This window comes from Sitophilus oryzae, unplaced genomic scaffold, assembly GCF_002938485.1.
Source record: "Sitophilus oryzae breed Bouriz unplaced genomic scaffold, Soryzae_2.0 scaffold_1111_pilon_pilon, whole genome shotgun sequence".
NCBI classification, from domain to species: domain Eukaryota; kingdom Metazoa; phylum Arthropoda; class Insecta; order Coleoptera; family Curculionidae; genus Sitophilus; species Sitophilus oryzae.
Window position 1 is genome coordinate 2,400,329 of NW_022145740.1, and position 18,576 is coordinate 2,418,904.

The 18,576-nt window shown below is 38.3% G+C and overlaps 1 protein-coding gene across 2 annotated transcripts in view; it reads left to right on the plus strand.

Moving 5' to 3' along the window:
- LOC115882066 overlaps positions 1–18,576 on the plus strand; it is a 146,699-nt gene that overhangs the window by 90,134 nt on the left and 37,989 nt on the right. For both annotated transcript variants that reach the window (XM_030899893.1, XM_030899900.1), the window contains exons 8-10: positions 6,681–6,903; positions 7,472–7,944; positions 8,003–8,191. In XM_030899893.1, the coding sequence (XP_030755753.1) occupies positions 6,681–6,903; positions 7,472–7,944; positions 8,003–8,191 (885 nt within the window). The remainder of the gene's footprint in view (positions 1–6,680; positions 6,904–7,471; positions 7,945–8,002; positions 8,192–18,576) is intronic.

Here is an 18,576-nt window from a genome sequence, read left to right on the forward strand (position 1 = left end):
ATAAAGAAAAGAAATGAGCGATTTTGAATCTTCCGAAGTTTCTAAGGCGTCCGAATTTTTGGATACAGACACAGACCTAGAAGAGCTGATGGGGAACGGGTCAGGCCCAAGAATCAAAATTACAAAACAATAAAACATTAAAAAGAACAAAACCAAAAACATTAAAAGATGTCTTTGGTTAATTCCCTGTTCGTTTTCTTCTTTATTCGGTATTACGAGTTAAAATTAGTGGTATTATTAGATCAAAAAAGAAGAGATTCGCTGTTCGCACAGACAGTTTGAAATCGCCAAGAAACTGCATTATTTGAGACCTGCGCATTAACACCGGTTTGGAAGAAGTCACAAACAGGTTGGGAACATGTTGGGAACACGCTGTGAGAACAAACCTAGAGTTATTTGACTGAAATAATAAATCTAGAAAATTCTTATTTTTTTTAAATTAATCATACATTTTTTGCGAAAAATTATGATAAAACAGTTTTTCTTGAACTTTTGGCACCTTTGTTTGGCACAAAAACATTTCAAATTTATGATTTCAGTCTAATATCTATTTAGTGAACATGTTTAATTTATGTCAATGATGACAGGTATTGATAATTTGGATTCCAAATATCTCGAGAACCATTACTCGTAGCGATTTTTACCAAGAGACCTTTTTTACGTAAAAAAACGTTGTGAATGTATATATTTTTACTCAGTAGTTTTATACAGGTACAGACGAAAAGTTATTATTCTTCAAAACAGTTAAAATATATGTAGGTGGAGCCCTCTACAAGTAGAAGTCATATTGACATCAAAATCAATTTTCTCATGTCAAAAAACTCCCAGACACCAATTTTCATCCAAATATTGACGTTACTTCAGAAATTATTTGGAAAAAATCGAAATAAAAATGAAACTTCTACACCCTGTATCTCCGAAATTTTAGGACATACATTGATACGAACTTTTTTACTTGTTTTTATCTACAGAATACGCTGCCGAAGTTTTCGGAAGACAATTCGGACCACCCTGTATAATGTTTTACTAAATTAAATTAACTATTTCGACAATACAGTTGAGGTTGGAATATATTATGGTACTAAGAAAACAATAGTTCATCATAATAATATATCAAAACACACTTTACTTGGAGTAGTGAATGTATGATTCGTTAACCGCGTCAGCATTATAAGCAGATGATTAAAACGGATTCTATTTTAGTTGTCTGCTATTTGAAACAAGTCTGATTAATTTTAATTTAATCAAAACTATGTAACTACCATTATCAAAAGTATGCTTAATAGAATCATTTATTATATATGTCACTGTAAATGTCCGAAATGCGGTAAAACCTGGGATAAGCGCGCTTAACCTAGGATTTACCAAAGACAAGTGGTAAAAGCTCGAAAACTTCTTTATTTTGCTTCCATTTCGGACTTTTACCGGATCCAAATAGTAAATCTTAGGATTTACCACACCGTATTGGTAAAGTACGAATTATTTTTCTTATAGCAACAATATCGACAAATTAAGGATGTCGATATACAAAGACATCTCTGTTTTTGTTTACTTAGGCATTGAAATTTTAACGATTATCGTTTCACGATATCGATTTTTGTAACGTATCAGTCTTATATTTGTTACTGTAAATGTCCGAAATGCGGTAAAACCTAGGATAAGCGCGCTAAACCTAGGATTTACTAAAAGCATTAACTAATTAGGTTAGCCTGGTTATTTGGAGGGTGTTAATGCATTGGTTAGCCTGGTTATTTGGGGGGTGTTAATGCATTGGTTAGGTGGTTATTTGGTGGGGTTGGTTGGTTTTTACTACCGCATGCTCATTCGTACTTTTACCAATGCGGTGTGGTAAATCCAAAGATTTACTGTTTGGGTCCGGTAAAAGTCCGAAATGGAAGCAAAATAAATAGTTTTTGGGCTTTTACCACATGACTTTGGTAAATCCTAGGTTTAGCGCGCTTATTTTAGGTTTTACCGCATTTCGGACATTTACAGTAACATATATATACTTTGAATATATTTAACTATACTAGCCCGCCTAGTCTGGCCTGGTAACAATATATTTTTCAGTGGAGGTGATTTATCCGCGATTTATCCGTGCACAGGTAAGATTGACTTCCTTATATATTCTTTTTAGACATCGGGTCTCTCTATCAAACGGTATTGAAACATATAACCATGGTACTCAAGCATAATTTTTTGTAGAACTATTAATAATAAAAATAACATAATTTCTATGTCTATGCTATAAATATCGATACGATATTATTGAGTGGAACTGAGTACATTGTTGTTGAGTTTGAAGCGAATGACAGAAGTATTGAAAAGAGAGTGTGAAAATGTTAGCAACGAACAAGAAGCCGAGAAGCCGAGAAGCCTTTTGTATGGAGATAAATAGTGTCCAATGAACTTATTTTCATTCCAAAAATACGTAGTAGTTCTAGGTCCACGGAATATGGGGACACCCTGTATAACGACTTTGGAATTTCATGTAGAATTCAACAATAAAAAAATATATAGTGGTTCTTCTATCTAAAATAAGCAAATTTGCAGCTAATTTTGTTCGCGATTCGCGCGATTCTCACTATAACGTACCGTCATCGTCATGTTGAGACGCCGCGCAGCGCCGCGCCGCGCGCCCTCTCAACAGAAAACATGAAGTAAATGGTATATAACTTATTAGGGTGGAATGAAAAATCTCAATAATGAAATTTCGGCTTGCTATACCGTGCAAAAGTTGCCTTAGGTGTATACTAATATAGTACCATAATAAAAAAAAATTATTAAATTCGGATAACATCTTCCGATCGCGCAAACCGCCGAAAGTTTTCAAAAAATACGAATTTTATAGTTTTTTGCATTTTTTTTCTTAACTTCAGGTTTGTATTTTTTAGCGCTATGGTGCTTAAACGTTAGTAATAGTATTGAGTTGCTTGCAGAAAAAAATATTGCCTCTTTTAAACCATATCTTCCGATCGCGAAAAGCGTCTAAATATTTGCAAAGAATGCCAATTTTTATTTTTTCCCGTATCTAAGTTTATACATGCAAATGTGCAGCTCTTTGCTTGCTTAGAAAATAATCTAATTAATTTTAAATTATTATCTAAACAACCCAGAACTCACCACGAGGAGGTGGTTACACTTCGAGTTTGTAGTCTGCCTTACTGGTGATATACTCAGACACTTCGAGTTCCACCCACAACCTTCTCTCCATCCAACCATTAAAAGTGTGTGCCGATTTATTCCGACCCTTCCAATGTCACTTTGTAGTCTGCCTTACTGGTGATATACTCAGACTCAACCATTAAAAGTGTGTGCCGATTTATTCCGACCCTTCCAATGTCACTTTGTAGTCTGCCTTACTGGTGAATTCGTTAATTACTTCTCTCGATTTGAGTGTTGCCCTAATGTATCCATCCTTTGATTGCGGCCCGCATACCTTAAGAGAAGCTTCGGTAACTAGCTTCACGCAACGCTCCACAGCTTGCGTGTGACATGGGAACTCTCTTATATCACAATCCAGGGTCTCACCCGATTGTATGAAGCTTTTGATTTCTTCATCGCTTATTCCACGGTTAAGAGGTGGTGGAGATATTTTTTTAGTGCTTCAATCTATCATTTTTGTGTAATCAAATGCGTCAAATTTAAGTGAAGGAGTGTGAAAGTTCCTAATGCCTTTTCCAGGCAAAGCAGACTGTTTGGCCTTTTAGCATTCTCCTGAGCCCTAACTCTCTAATATAGTGCCTCCTCTCATAATATAGCATTGCTATTAAAATGTTTTCAGGATGGGCGTAGAAAGAATTTCGTTCGATTACCGGGAATACCTTAGAGTGATGAATTTAAGGAACGCCTTAAATTCATCACTTAGGTATCTAGATCTTTCTATTGCCCGGTACACATGAATGAGTCCGTTTGAAAATCGGTTGTCACATTTAATTTTGAACCACACCGGCATATATAATTTCAAAATAAAAATAGCGATGATTATCAAGGCAATAGAAGGATTTAGAACACTAACATATTAGAGCAGAAGGACTATTTAGACAGGTAAGCCATCTGGCGTGGGAGATTGGACCGGGGACACAATTTGCCAAGTTTTAGGCTAGATACCTAAGTGATGAATTGAACGCAGTGGTACTCCCAGTAATCGAACGAAATTCTTTCTACGCCCATCCTGAAAATATTTTAATAGCCATGCTATTTGATTAGAGGAGTTACATTAGAGAGTTAGGGCTCAGACAGTCTGCTTTACCTGGAAAAGGCATTAGGAACTTTCACACTCATTCACTTAAATTTGACGCATTTGATTACACGGAAATGATTAGATTGGAGCACTATAAAAATATCGCCACCACCTCTTCTCCGTGGAATAAGCGGACGAATTAAGGGATGGGTACATTAGGGCAACACTCAAATCGAGAGAAGCAATTAACGAATTCAGCAGTAACGCAGACTACAAATTGACATTGGAAAGGTTGGAATATATCGGCACACACTCTTAATGGTTGGATGGAGGGGAAAAAATTGCAAAAAACTGCCAAATTCGTATTTTTTTGAAAACTTTCAGCGGTTTGCGCGATCGGAAGAAGTTATCTGAATTTGAATTATGCTAGTATACACCTAAGGCAACTTTTGCGCCGTAAAGTAAGCAGAAATTTCATGAGATTTTTTTGAGATTTTTCGATCCACCCTAACGTTGATTGTTAGCGATTCAATAATATTTACCCTTGTAGTCGGCGGCATGCCGCATGCCGGCGCGGCGGTCTGACTTAACGGTGGCGGTACGTTATAGCGAGAATCGCGTCTAAACCGAAAGTGTGATAAAGTGGAAAATATTTAAGAAAGTACATTTGGAAATATTCTTATCTCAACTTCAATCATTCAAATTTATATCTAAATTACATTCTAAAAAACTTTTAATAAACCTGTTGCGTAAAAAACTCTAATTTAATAATAGTTTTAATCATCCCCTGTTAATAGAAGGCGCCAAGTAAAGTGTAACGATATGTTGTGGTGAAATTTATTGTTTTATTTCTTTTAAACAATATTATCTCATTTCTTTTGATAGGCCAAGCAAATTAGAGGTGTCAATTGGAAAAACGTGTTGGAAAGGTAATTACTGATTTGCTTGGTTCATTTGACATTAAATTCTCCATCAAAGAGAAAACATTATTCTAGTCAGAAAAAATACAACTAAAGTTGCAGAGCATCAAATTCTGGGTTTAACGTGCATGTTAAATTATAAATTTGATCAAGTAGGTAAATGCCGAAAAAATGAAAATATTTTTAAATTTACCGTATTATGTTCTATAGTGCCCAAGACCACAGGTACCCCTCTATTCCTTCCAACTCTGTCTGAAATAACTTATAAAGTGGTATAAAAATTATATAAAGTGATATTAATTGTGAGATTCTTCAATTGCAGCATTCGAGATCTAGTATATAAACTTACTGAAAAAACCTACAATGTTAACTTTATGTGAGATTCTTCAATTGCACCATTCGAGATCTAGTATATAAAGTTACTGAAAGAAACTACAATGTAAACTTTATGTGGATTCCTGGACACTCTGACATTGCTGGTAACGACCGAGCAGACAAACTGGCTAACGAGGCCACGCGCTTACAGAATATTGAAGGAACTCCATCCGTTGTCGATTTCAGAAATTTCCATAAAAAAGTGTTCTTCAGTATACTTCAAAATAAATGGGACATCCTCGAGGGAACTAATATAATCATATATTATCGAAATGAATCCCCTCCGAAATACACCTTACGCAATAACTTAATGTTAATGAGACACATTCGTTTTGAATGCTTACCTGTTGCCTCCAATAGGTCTAGATTCGTTAATGCTGTTACCTATGAGAATATTTTCGCGCCTTTTGACATTTCGGAGATTAGTAAAGTTATGGAATTCTTACATAGCATCAACATAACGAAAAAACTTTAATATCTAATAATTTAAAATAACCTCATATTAACTAAAGCTTATTATTGAGCGCTAAAAAACCCTTGCTGTTGACGCGCTCTATAACCAATACCTCTCTCTCTCTCTCTCTTCGGCAGAAAGACCGTGCTGGTCGCCCCTTTTGGGATGTTTTCTTCCTTCATTGCAACCAGCCTTGCCAATTATTAAGCTTAGGTGCCGTGTATCTCCGCAAAACGCAGGGTATATAAAATACCTCTGGGTAATCCTTTGCAGCACCGCCATATTGGTCATCCCTCAGTTCAGCTACAATAATTTAAAAAAATTGAAAGCCAGGTTTTCAACAGAAATATCTCGCAACTAATATCTCTCGATAATACCACTTTTTAAGTAATTTCATACGGAGGTGGAAGGAATGGGAAGGTACCTTTCTCTGGCATTGAGGAGCATGAGCATAGGGCACGTTTCAGAATACTGAAATAATATCTAGAACGCAACGTTTTGAAAATGTAGGAGGAAATCTAAAAAAAGTGTAAACCATTTTTCCATCCTTTGGGCCTCCTTTCCCACCCTTTGTGCACGAGCACGAGCGACGTTCGAGCAAACAACCGTGCAAACCTAGGAAACTTCTCTTTAACGTCAAATAAACCAATCAAATCGGTAATTATCTTTCCAACACTTTTTTCCAAATGACCCTCTAATAAATCTTATTTGACTGGCCTATGAGTATACAGTTCGCATTGGTTTTTAGGCGGTCAATTTAATGAAGTCTTCGCGACAGTTAAGCTTGATCGTTCGAAAGTCGGCCGGCTCCGAGTTGTTTCCCGGTGAGTCAAGCGGCTACAACAGCTCGGCCAGCTCTGTTACCGGAGACCAAAGTCCCTCTTGGTCCGACTCCAAAAGACTTTCCATCGTGAAAGAGGAGAATTTGGATTTGGGAGAACGACTTAACCATTTGGACAAGTACAAAAACCGTATGTTGAACATATTTTTTCGTTGTACAAAGTCTACCATTTTTGTGTGTTTTATAGGGTTTCTTGTTTATGAGCAGAGATACAAAGATGCGATTGTCACACTACTATACTACTTTTCTATGAAACTAAAGATGTTACAAAAATTTGTTCTAGCCCTCTTAGTTCCTGAAGTACTTAAAAATGTGGCATTTTTGAAAATTTCCGATATCTTAAAACTGATTACAAAGGTGAAAATTGACTCCCTTATAGTTTTTACATAGAATTCATTGGCCTTCCTCAAACCTAACTCTATAAAACACACGAAAATGGGACATCGTGTACACGTACAGTGTCTTATTTTGGTTGCAATTGATGGTTAATTTTTAAAAGTCACCTTTTATCATGGAAATACAGGGAAACATGATAATTTTCTTTATGTCATCTTTGGTTTTTGGATCCAAATAAAAAAATTAGCTCACTATTCTGAAAATCTCAAGGTTCTATGTTTACTAGTAAGGGAGAAACCCTCAATTATGCCCAAAATCACTCACTCGATACTCTAATGGTATTAATTTGAATATTATTTCAGTTGTAAATGCAGAAAAATGGGATGCATGGGATGACGAGCCAGACGAGAAACCCCTATTTAAGCCTACTATAATTAACTTGTCCGAAAAAGGAAGTATCATTCGCAACAATGGTTCAGATGAACCAGTCATAGAAGAGTATGAGACATATAATCGCAGCATTCCTTCACGAAGTGGTGGAAATGGCTTAAGCATACCTCCAATGCCAACTAAAATCAATGGCATTTGTGACGAGTTGTATGCTGTAACACAAAAGCAAACCGAACCTAAAACAGTGGTGGTAGAAGTCCACAAACAAGATCAAAACGAGAATTACAATGTACAAAATGGCCATTTGCAGTTAGGAAAAAGCGCGTCGACGAGTAGTTTCTGTAGTATAGCCAGCAAGAGCAGCTATACGGGTAGTTTTACAAGTAGCATGACAAATAGTAGTTTATCTTCCGCCATTACGCAAGAAATTCAAAGAAGAGCACAGGTTTTTGGTTACTATTATGTTGTGGTATAAGTTTTCTCATTGCATTATATATTTTTAGAAAAAAGTCACAGATCAACAAGGTCCTTCTATAGATGAACAATTGCAGAAGAAGAAAATTTTGATGAATGTCAACAATGATCATCATTATCAACATAATAAATTAATGGATGAATTCAAAAGAGCCCATCAAAAGATGTTTAAGCCAAACGAATCTGGCGATAATCAAGATATACCTAACGAAAATATGGTAAGTTACAACATTCAACTGATTACATCACTAAGTGAAAATATGATCCTCCGTGACAATATGGCCTCGATTCCATATGTGAATGGCCATTCGGTTATACGATCACATCTGAAATGTAAATTGCATTTAATTTCATTCACAATAATTTCAGGTTTGAGTAATGGAATCCTGCATGACACCTTAATTTAAGTAATACATGTACTTACTTACGTAGTATTAAGTACATAGCTAATTGCTTGCGACCCCATAACTAGATTTATGAAAAAATGAAACTGGTATTTTGTTATATATATATATACATATTTTTTTACTTCTAGTCCAGAAAACCTATTTTTGATTACATTGTGGTTGGGGAAAAATTTCCTAGAGCCAGGAGCGCATATACGGGAGGGGTAATGGGGATGATTACCTCTCCCAGGAAGACATTTATAAATAAGATAAAATTTGGTATAAAATAAAATTGTCACAAAAAAGGTTTGGTTTGGTTTGGTTTGGTTAGAAATAGATACTAATATAATAATAATAGAAAATCTATAGCAATCCATGTATATTCTGTTCCAAAACAACCATGCGTTTCAGCGAATATTTAATTGAACCCTTTATAGGGCAGTACTAATTATTTTCTAGTTTGATCAAATTGACTTCAAAAAATATACCTACAGGATGTCCCAGAAATAAGTGCAAGCATTTTAAGGGCTGGTAGATCTCGATAAAAGAAATATATTTTCTCTTTATCGTTTTTCAAATAAGTCCAAAATAACGGAGTTATTTTACTTTGAAAATTTCCAAAAAAATGATTTTTTGCTAAAATTTTGAGAACCACTTGATCTTTTCTGGATTTTCTTTCTTGTAAATTAAATCTAATACCTAAGTTGCCATATTATCAAGAAATTATGTTTTTTTTAACTAAAAAATACCAAAAAAAAATTCAAAAAATTTCGAATTTTCTATTTTTTTTCCGTGATTTCTGGGATACCCTGTATAAACTGTATAGTACAAAGGGAGCATATCTCTTTAATGTCAATTTTCAAAAAGTTAACAAATAAGGGAGACGGGGCGGGGGGGTCGATTTTTCAACCAGAGACTGTTAAAGCAACTAGATAATATTTATGTAATGATCTAATATATACATTAGATCATTACATAAATATTATCTAGTTGCTTTGCAAATACCTTCATTCACCGTATACATCTCGGGACGAGCATGTGCCTAAGAAGGGGGCAGTGTTGCGGGCCGGTGTGGACTCGACCTAACCTCACAATATGGCCCGCCCTCGGATGACCTTAACATCGCATAGACACCGCAATGATTCATTCGTTCGAGAAGAATCGAGTCCCACTGGAATGGACTAGTACATACGAGAACATTCGAAAACCTTGTCTACGCACCTAACGATCTATGGACAATTCTAGAGTTCTTTACCTGTCGGTATAAAAGCCGGCGGCGGTGGCCTACAGGGGGCAGTTATAAATATACAGTTGACGCGCTAAAATTCAAAAATAAATTCTTAGTTATAAATCGTTTGTAAATAGTTCTATAAGTCTTTTATCGTTATTGTTTTTGTTAATTAGTGTTAAATAAAGAGTGTTTAAATAAATTGTGACTTTCTATCCACACGGAACCGACGAAAAACGTAACAATTGGTGTCAAGTGTGGCGTGTGTGATAGAAAAATAAAAAGACTAACGATGGCTCCAAAAAAATTGAAAGACCTGAAAGTGTCGGAATTAAAATGCATACTGGAAGAGAGGGAATGCGAGACAGATGGAAAGAAAAGCATTTTGCAAGCTAGACTGAGAGACGTTTTGATGGAGGAAGGTGAGGATCCTGACACATTTTGCTTTGAGTTGGAAGGTGACCTTGACTCGTGCCTACAAAAATTAGAAGACAGTTTGAATGACAAAATTACAGAAAATTCCCGGGAATTGCAAGACAATTTAAACGACAATTTGAATAGTAAAATAATTAACTTAGAAGACAGTTTGAAAGATAAGATTATGGAAAATTCCCAGGATTTAATTAATATTTTAGAAGATAAGATCGCAGAAAATTCTAAAGACACACAGGCCAGCTTTAATAATAAAATACTTAATTTAGAAGAAAAGATAACAGAAAATTCCAGGGAATTAGAAGAGAAGATAACAAATACACAAGACAAAATAACAGAGATTGAGGAAGATGTAAATAGAAAAATCGAAATTTTAAGAGAAGAAATAGCGAAGTCAAATTCACCAAAATGTCAAGAAACATCGGAGGGGCCGAAACTAGTCGAAAATAAGTATATCTCAAAGTCAGTTATTAAGCCTCCACAGTTTGACGGGAAAACCGCTTGGGCCAATTATTTTTGCCAGTTTGAGGCCGCTGCGAGAGCGAACGGATGGACAATCGCTGAAAAGGCTACCGCTTTGACTGTCGCACTGCGAGGAGATGCGACTGATATCCTGCAGACACTGTCACCATCGGAACAGGGAGATTATCAGCAATTGGTACGACATTTAGAAATGAGGTACGGCCAAGCTCATTTGGAACATGTCTATCATTCACAGCTAAAAAATCGCATTCAAAAGTCAAATGAGTCTCTGCAGGAGTTTGAAGCCGACGTAGCCCGCCTGGTTCGCCTTGCGTATCCTGCTACGCCCGAGAATGTTATGGAGCGGTTGGCAGTACAGACATTCTCCGATGGCTTACGTGACAGGGAGACAAGGCAAGCGCTTCTTCTAGCCCACCCAACGCGCTTGGTGGATGCTTTAGCACGTGCCCTAGAATTTGAGGCCGCGAAACAGTTCTCGGTCTCTAGTGAGAGTACGGGCGGTCAACCAATGTTCCGACAAATCCGTGGAAAGCATTGTACGGAAAGTCATGGAGGAGTACATGGGCAAGAAAGGACCGACTTGTTGCTGGAATTGCGGCCAGGCAGGACACGTAAGAAGTCACTGTCAAGAAAAAGACGTGGACTCGGTTTCGCCAAGTGTCGAATCAAAGGGACACATATGGAGCAGTACCCAACAGGTTCCAACGAAAACTGTTCAAGTCGCATCGCTACAACACAAGTTCAACAGCATTTTTGTGGCTAGTTTCGTGGATGGAGAGTTACGGACCATGCTGTTGGATACGGGTGCGACCAAAACGATCATCAGGCCGGATATCCTTAAAACATCAAAAAGGATTAAAACAACACAATGGCGACTACGTACAGCTACAGGAAGCTGCGCTCTCATCCATGGAGAGGTAGATCTTAATTTTGTTATCGGAAGCACCTGTTTTAATCATCGAGTGTTAGTAGCAGACATCGAAGATGAACTTATTCTCGGAATGGACATCGTGACCACTAGAGGTTTTGAACTAAACCTCAAACAAGAAATTTTGAAAATAAATGAAGAAGAAGTGGTTCTACATCGAAAATGTGAGGAGACGCTTCGCGTGGTAGTAGCAGAAGATGTTTCGATCCCTGAGCGCTGTGAGATATTTTTGGATGGTCGCCTGGAAGGTAAAACGAATAATGGGAGTATTATTCTGTTGGAGCCAAGGAACCATGACAGCGAAATAGGACGAGGGGTCGCTGTTGGAAAACCCCTGCTACGAGCGAAGAAGTCTGTACCGGTAAGAGTAATGAACACGAATTATCATTCTGTATCCTTGAAGAAGGGAACCCTGTTAGGGTACTGTTGTTCGGCCTCCTCAGTCATTCGAAGCGTGGAAGCCTCCAAAGTTTCGATTTCAAAAATTCCGGACAAAATGGTTAAGGAGTTAGTAAACGTTAAGGGATTATTTCCCGAAGATAGTAGAAAATTGAGAAACCTGATAATCAAGTATCAAGATGTGTTTGATAAAGGAGAAGCAGGACATAGAGGTCGTACCAATTTAGTACAACATAAAATTGACACCGGAGATGCACGACCAATCAAACAAAATCCGAGTAGACTGCCGCTCGCCAAACGTGAAGAAGCTGACAAAATCCTTCGAGAAATGAAAGAAGAGGGTGTCATCGAACCATCTAACAGCCCGTGGACATCGCCGGTAGTACTAGTAAAGAAGAAAGACGGTACCACCAGGTTCTGTGTTGATTATCGGCAACTTAATAATGTTACCAAGAAGGATAGCTATCCCCTGCCGAGGATAGACGATACTCTAGACACGCTGGCGGGGTCAACGATATTCTCTACGTTAGATCTGAAGAGTGGATATTGGCAAGTCGACATGGCGCCGAAAGACAGAGAGAAGACAGCGTTCTCGGTGGGCTCCGGACTGTGGCAATTTACCGTCATGCCTTTTGGATTGTGCAACGCGCCAGCTACCTTTGAGAGACTAATGGAGTCTGTGTTAAAGGGACTATCCTGGATACCTGTTTAGTGTACCTGGATGACATCATAGTGGTTGGGAAATCCTTTGACGATCATCTGAAGAATTTGGAAGAAGTTTTCAAGCGACTAGGGAGCTCTGGTTTGAAACTTAGCCCCAAGAAATGTCATCTGTGTCAAGAAAGGTACACTACTTGGGCCATGTAGTCTCCTCCCAAGGAGTTGCGGTAGATCCACAGAAGACCAAGACAGTGGAAGAGTGGCCGATACCTAAAGATAAACATGAACTACGAAGCTTTTTTGGGACTATGCACATACTATCGCCGCTATGTACAGGGTTTTGCCACCATCGCAAAACCATTGACCAGACTTACCGAAGGCGAGAGGCGTTTCTCTTGGGACTCAGATTCTGACGAGGCATTCCGAAAATTGAAGAAGGCCCTGACTAGTGCGCCCATACTTAGCTACCCTCTTGGCAACGGAAACTTTATATTGGATACCGACGCTAGCAATGTTGCGTTAGGCGCTGTTCTGTCTCAGATCCAGGATGGTCAAGAAAAAGTCATTGGTTATTTTAGTAAGACCTTGTCAAAACCGGAAAGGAACTACTGTGTAACCAGACGAGAATTACTAGCAGTAGTTAAAGCAGTGGAACACTTCTACAAGTATCTCTATGGAAGAAAGTTCTTGTTAAGAACAGACCATGCTGCTTTGAAATGGCTGTTGCAGTTTAAGAATCCTGAAGGGCAGGTAGCTAGATGGATTGAACGATTACAAGAATTTGACTTCGACACAGAACATCGAGCTGGGGCAATCCATCGAAATGCCGACGCACTTTCCAGAAGACCTTGCGCTAAGGACTGTAAGCATTGTTCCCGAGCAGAAGAGAAAGAAGTGAAACTCCTAAGAACAACTGTGGTTAATGATAGTTGGCAACCCGAAGATCTTGCAAATGACCAAACCAGTGACCCAGAATTAGGTTTAGTAATTAACTGGAAAAACACAGGCCAAAGACCAACGTGGGAAGAAGTTTGCAGATATTCGCCGAACGTAAAGTCGTACGGGCCCAGTGGAATTCCTTTGGTAATAGATAACGGACTACTTCGCCGTGTGATCGAGAGACCGGAGGGACAAGAAGAGAGAAGGCAGATCGTCATTCCAAAGAAGAGGGTCCCAGAACTTTTGGAGGAAGTTCACAATGGAACCAGCGGAGGACATCTTGGTGTTACCAAGACACTTGGCAAGCTGCGTGAACGGTTCTACTGGGTGAACTGCAAAGAAGATGTGAGGGCCTGGTGTAAGAAATGTGACATTTGCGCAGCCATTAATGGGCCACAAAAGCGTGGTAAAGCCCCTATGCGCCAGTACAATGTTGGTAGTCCCTTCGAACGAATAGCGATCGACGTGGCTGGTCCTTTCCCGGAGACGAACGATGGCAACAAATACATTGTGGTAGTAATGGATTACTTCAGCAAATGGGTCGAGGCCTACGCGTTGCCAAATCAAGAAGCGTCCACGATTGCTGATGCCCTTGTTAAAGAATGGATCTGCAGGTTTGGTGTTCCCATGGAGCTTCATTCAGATCAGGGAAGAAACTTTGAGTCCAATCTGTTCCAAGGCGTCTGTGAAGTCCTGAACATCCGCAAGACCAGGACGACTGCTCTACATCCACAATCCGATGGGATGGTTGAACGCATGAACAGAACTATCAACCGTTATCTGGCCAAAGTAGTCTCTGACCACCAAAGAGACTGGGACAAATTTCTTCACCTGTTCCTGTTGGCCTACCGTTCATCCGTCCAAGAATCTACAGGGCAAACTCCAGCCAGCATCGTTATGGGACGGGAAGTGCGCCTACCCTGTGATCTGAAATTTGGTTGCCGACCGGGAGAAGAAGTCGCCGGAGAAGATTATGTCCACACACTACGTCAAAGGATGGACGACATTCATCAGAGAGTCCGCCTAAATATTCAAAGTGCTAGTGACCGAATGAAGGAACACTACGACATTCAAGCTGAGCATGGAGGATACCAACCAGGGAAGTTGGTGTGGCTATATAACCCGCAGAGACGTCGTGGGTTATCTCCGAAGCTACAATCCTCGTGGGAAGGGCCATACGAAGTCATGGATAGAATTAATGACGTCGTATACCGTATCAGAAAATTGCCAAAAGGAAAACCGAGGGTAGTCCATTTCAACCGTTTGAGCCCCTACCAAGGCGAAATAGAAGATCGTGCTGGGACCGTGAGAACCTGCAGCTTTGATCCCCCTGATTCGGAGATGTCCTTTGACGATTTCATGGCCCGATACAACAGCAGTGAGAAGGCTCGCTATGGTGTAACCAAAGAAGATCAACGAGACCTCTTTTCCGTGCCTCCTGATTATTCGCTCGCTCATTGTGTGGCTCGAGATTTGCGGATGTCCAGAGGAATCGCTGCGACGTTCAATGAGAAGTTTGGGCGTGTCGGAGAACTACGCCGACAGGATCCAGAGGTTGGAAGCGTCTTGAGGCTAACCGACAATGCACATGGTCAAGCAAGGCACATCTTCTACCTGGTCACCAAGGAATGGTCCCCGAGTAAGCCGACTTATCTCAATCTATGGAAGACCCTGATTGAACTGAGAGAAGCCCTGCTAAACAACAACATTGCACGATTAGCCATTCCGAAGCTGGCGTGTGGACTCGATGGTTTGAGTTGGCGTACAATCCGGAACATGATTGAAGTCTTGTTCAGATTTACGGGAATCGAGATCCTCGTTTGCTGCTACAACCCAAAGCTGAGATCGGGAGAGAAAACTGTAGACTGCTATTTCTACCAGACTTCGCAATGTACCAGGGGCCAGCTTTGCAAATACCTTCATTCACCGTATAATCTCGGGACGAGCATGTGCCTAAGAAGGGGGCAGTGTTGCGGGCCGGTGTGGACTCGACCTAACCTCACAATATGGCCCGCCCTCGGATGACCTTAACATCGCATAGACACCGCAATGATTCATTCGTTCGAGAAGAATCGAGTCCCACTGGAATGGACTAGTACATACGAGAACATTCGAAAACCTTCTCTACGCACCTAACGATCTATGGACTATTCTAGAGTTCTTTACCTGTCGGTATAAAAGCCGGCGGCCGTGGCCTACAGGGGGCAGTTATAAATCAAGGCCTACAGGGGGCAGGTATACCAGTGCAGTTGACGCGCTAAAATTCAAAAATAAATTCTTAGTTATAAATCGTTTGTAAATAGTTCTATAAGTCTTTTATCGTTATTGTTTTTGTTAATTAGTGTTAAATAAAGAGTGTTTAAATAAATTGTGACTTTCTATCCACACGGAACCGACGAAAAACGTAACAGTATAGACTGTATGTATCATCCAATGTAAGAAAAAAAAGTTCATTTATTTTGATTATCTGTGTTAGCTCTCTATCCAAAAATATGCCCATATCAAGTAAATTAAATTTTGTTTTTCGAGAAACTCGCATCCTATAAGAAATTATCGAAAATACACAGAATATGTTAAGGATTTTAGAAAATATCATGCGAGACGTAAATTTGGTGCAATAAATAAAAAGAAATAAACGTCACAGATACATTTGTTTTTATATCTTTAAAATTTTATTACACGAAATTTGCATAGAAAATATTTAGACGACAATTATTACGACATATTTAGACGACAGTTATGACACACAGCGAACTCAGTGTCACCAATGCTCACTGGTCGAATATTCAACCGCTTACGTTAACTTTTTGCGCCAATTCGGCCAACATACCGGGTGCGTCTCAAAAGAAGCTAACCTCTATAACTTTTTTATTTTTTCCAGTTAAAAAACGAGATTTGGTATGTTAGAATATGAGCCTCTTTTGAGACGCACCCGGTATAGATATGGTTGATTAAATGACCAAAGCACGCATAGAAATAAGCATAGCAAACAAACTGGGCGATAATACACTTCCACGCGACTGATTAGTTGATTAAATTAAAGCGGTTGAATTAGCGACCATCAACCTATAAAGGGTCAAATTTAGTACTTTATTTAAATATTGCCACTACCCCTCCCAAACTCAATCTCTAGATGCGCCACTGCCTAGAACTGATTTTTTGTAGTTAGTTAGGGTTTAAATTATAGTATATACCGAGTGCGTCTTGAAAGTGGCTCACCCCTATAACTTCCTTATTTTTTGAGATAAAAAATCCAGATTTGGTAAAGTGAAATTAAAACAACTTTCGTTGCACGTCATCAGTGACACCATACGTCGTCTTATGGAGTTTGCTGGTGGTCGTATTATGATGTGCAACCAAAGTTATTTTAATTTCCCTTATACTGTATGATCGAAAAAAAATGGCGTCCAGTTGGCTGGGAAATGAACAGCGATGATAATATCCCTTATAAATTTACATATAAAATGACAGCGATCTTCATTCCATAGCCATCGCTGACGCCGTTTTTTCTCGATCATACGGTATATTAGTATATGACATAAATTAGGATTGATTGACGTATTCAATTGTTTTCGGTCACTTCCCGTTTGACCGGAAATTACTACTACTTTTGATTTTTAAATGGCGCCTTCGGTATTTTGTTACTTTATTAGATCAAAAATGACACTCTGAATAGAATGACATATCATATGTCAACTTTTGACAGTTCCGAATATGGTTTATTTGAAATTGCAACATGCGATTCATAAGGATAATTTGGCTCGAAATACCAAGTGTGTGGTACCAAATTATTCGTAAAAAAATGCTTTTTCCAAATATGCTAATGAGCCACCCTCGTTCTATTTGACAAAATTGAGATATGATTAAAAATACGACTTGGGCATCTTTTAACCGACCTTTTTGGAAAAGACACTAAAACATTAGACGATTAAATCTATTTTTCCAAGGCCCCTTGATTAAAAATGTGTGTTATTAACATAGCCATGGCACTCTAGATTGAAATTTAAAATATGATATGATAATAGAATGACATATGAAATGTCATTCTTAGGTTTATATAGCAAATAAAATATTTTTTCCAGTGGCTTCCTGAAATTTTAGATGTTGAAACACATTACTGTTAGGTTGCTTATCAACATAGACTTGAACAGTTTAACACAGAGTTACAACCACGACACAGTTTATTACTGTTACCTTATTTTTTAAAAGTTGGAACTGACTGATCCTTTTAAATAGTTATACGCCACTTGAAAAAAAAATAGATTAAAAACTTTGTAATGCTAGAATGTTTTATTATTCTTGAAATATATATTTAGGAATACCTCTTATTTGCCACCACGAATTTGAAGAACGTAGGTAATAAACTTGGAGAGTTTAAGCTCTCGCTAAACGGTACCGTAATAGACACTTTTTACATTTTGTAGGTATTTTTATAAGCATAATTTAGATAACTAGTGATTTTTAATAAGTTGACCGCATCGTAGATATTTATTAAAAAAAACATGTGTCTTTAGGGGTGGTTGCACAGTCGAAGAGATGGAAACTTTTAGTATGTCAATCTTTACCACAATATTAGTACAAAAATTCAGCCTTATGGAACGTGGCACCTTAATTGTATTCGAGTATCACAGGTGACAAAACTTTGTGGCAAACATAAATTAATTTGTTTTAAAATGTATTTGAAATATATCCATATACATACTGTCATTACTCGCTAACGAGTATTTGACACGCATCAGGAGATGTTTACGCAAGGCGTTCTCTTTCAAATCAATCTCATTTTCAATCATTTCGTATAACATTTGTGTGTTCTCAAAACATACGAAATTGTGACACTGTACACAAGAGTAACGAGTCTGTTTGTCTGTTGGTCTGTTTTTCCGCCATCATCACGTTTCTGTAGTGCCGATCTTCTGGTAATACTCTATTCAGTGCTTCAGAATCTGAAATTTATTTTTCTGTATCAGCAATTTATTTCGGGCCCTTGCCTTTCTAAAATATGCACTTCTCCTTCTTTCATGTCATCGTCATGTTCAGTAGTTAATTTGTCATCTTCGTTCAAACAGTTTTATGCGCTGTTGCAATCGTTCTTGCTCTGCCTCATATGAGTACCTACAACTAGAAAATAATAGTTATTTAATAAAAAAA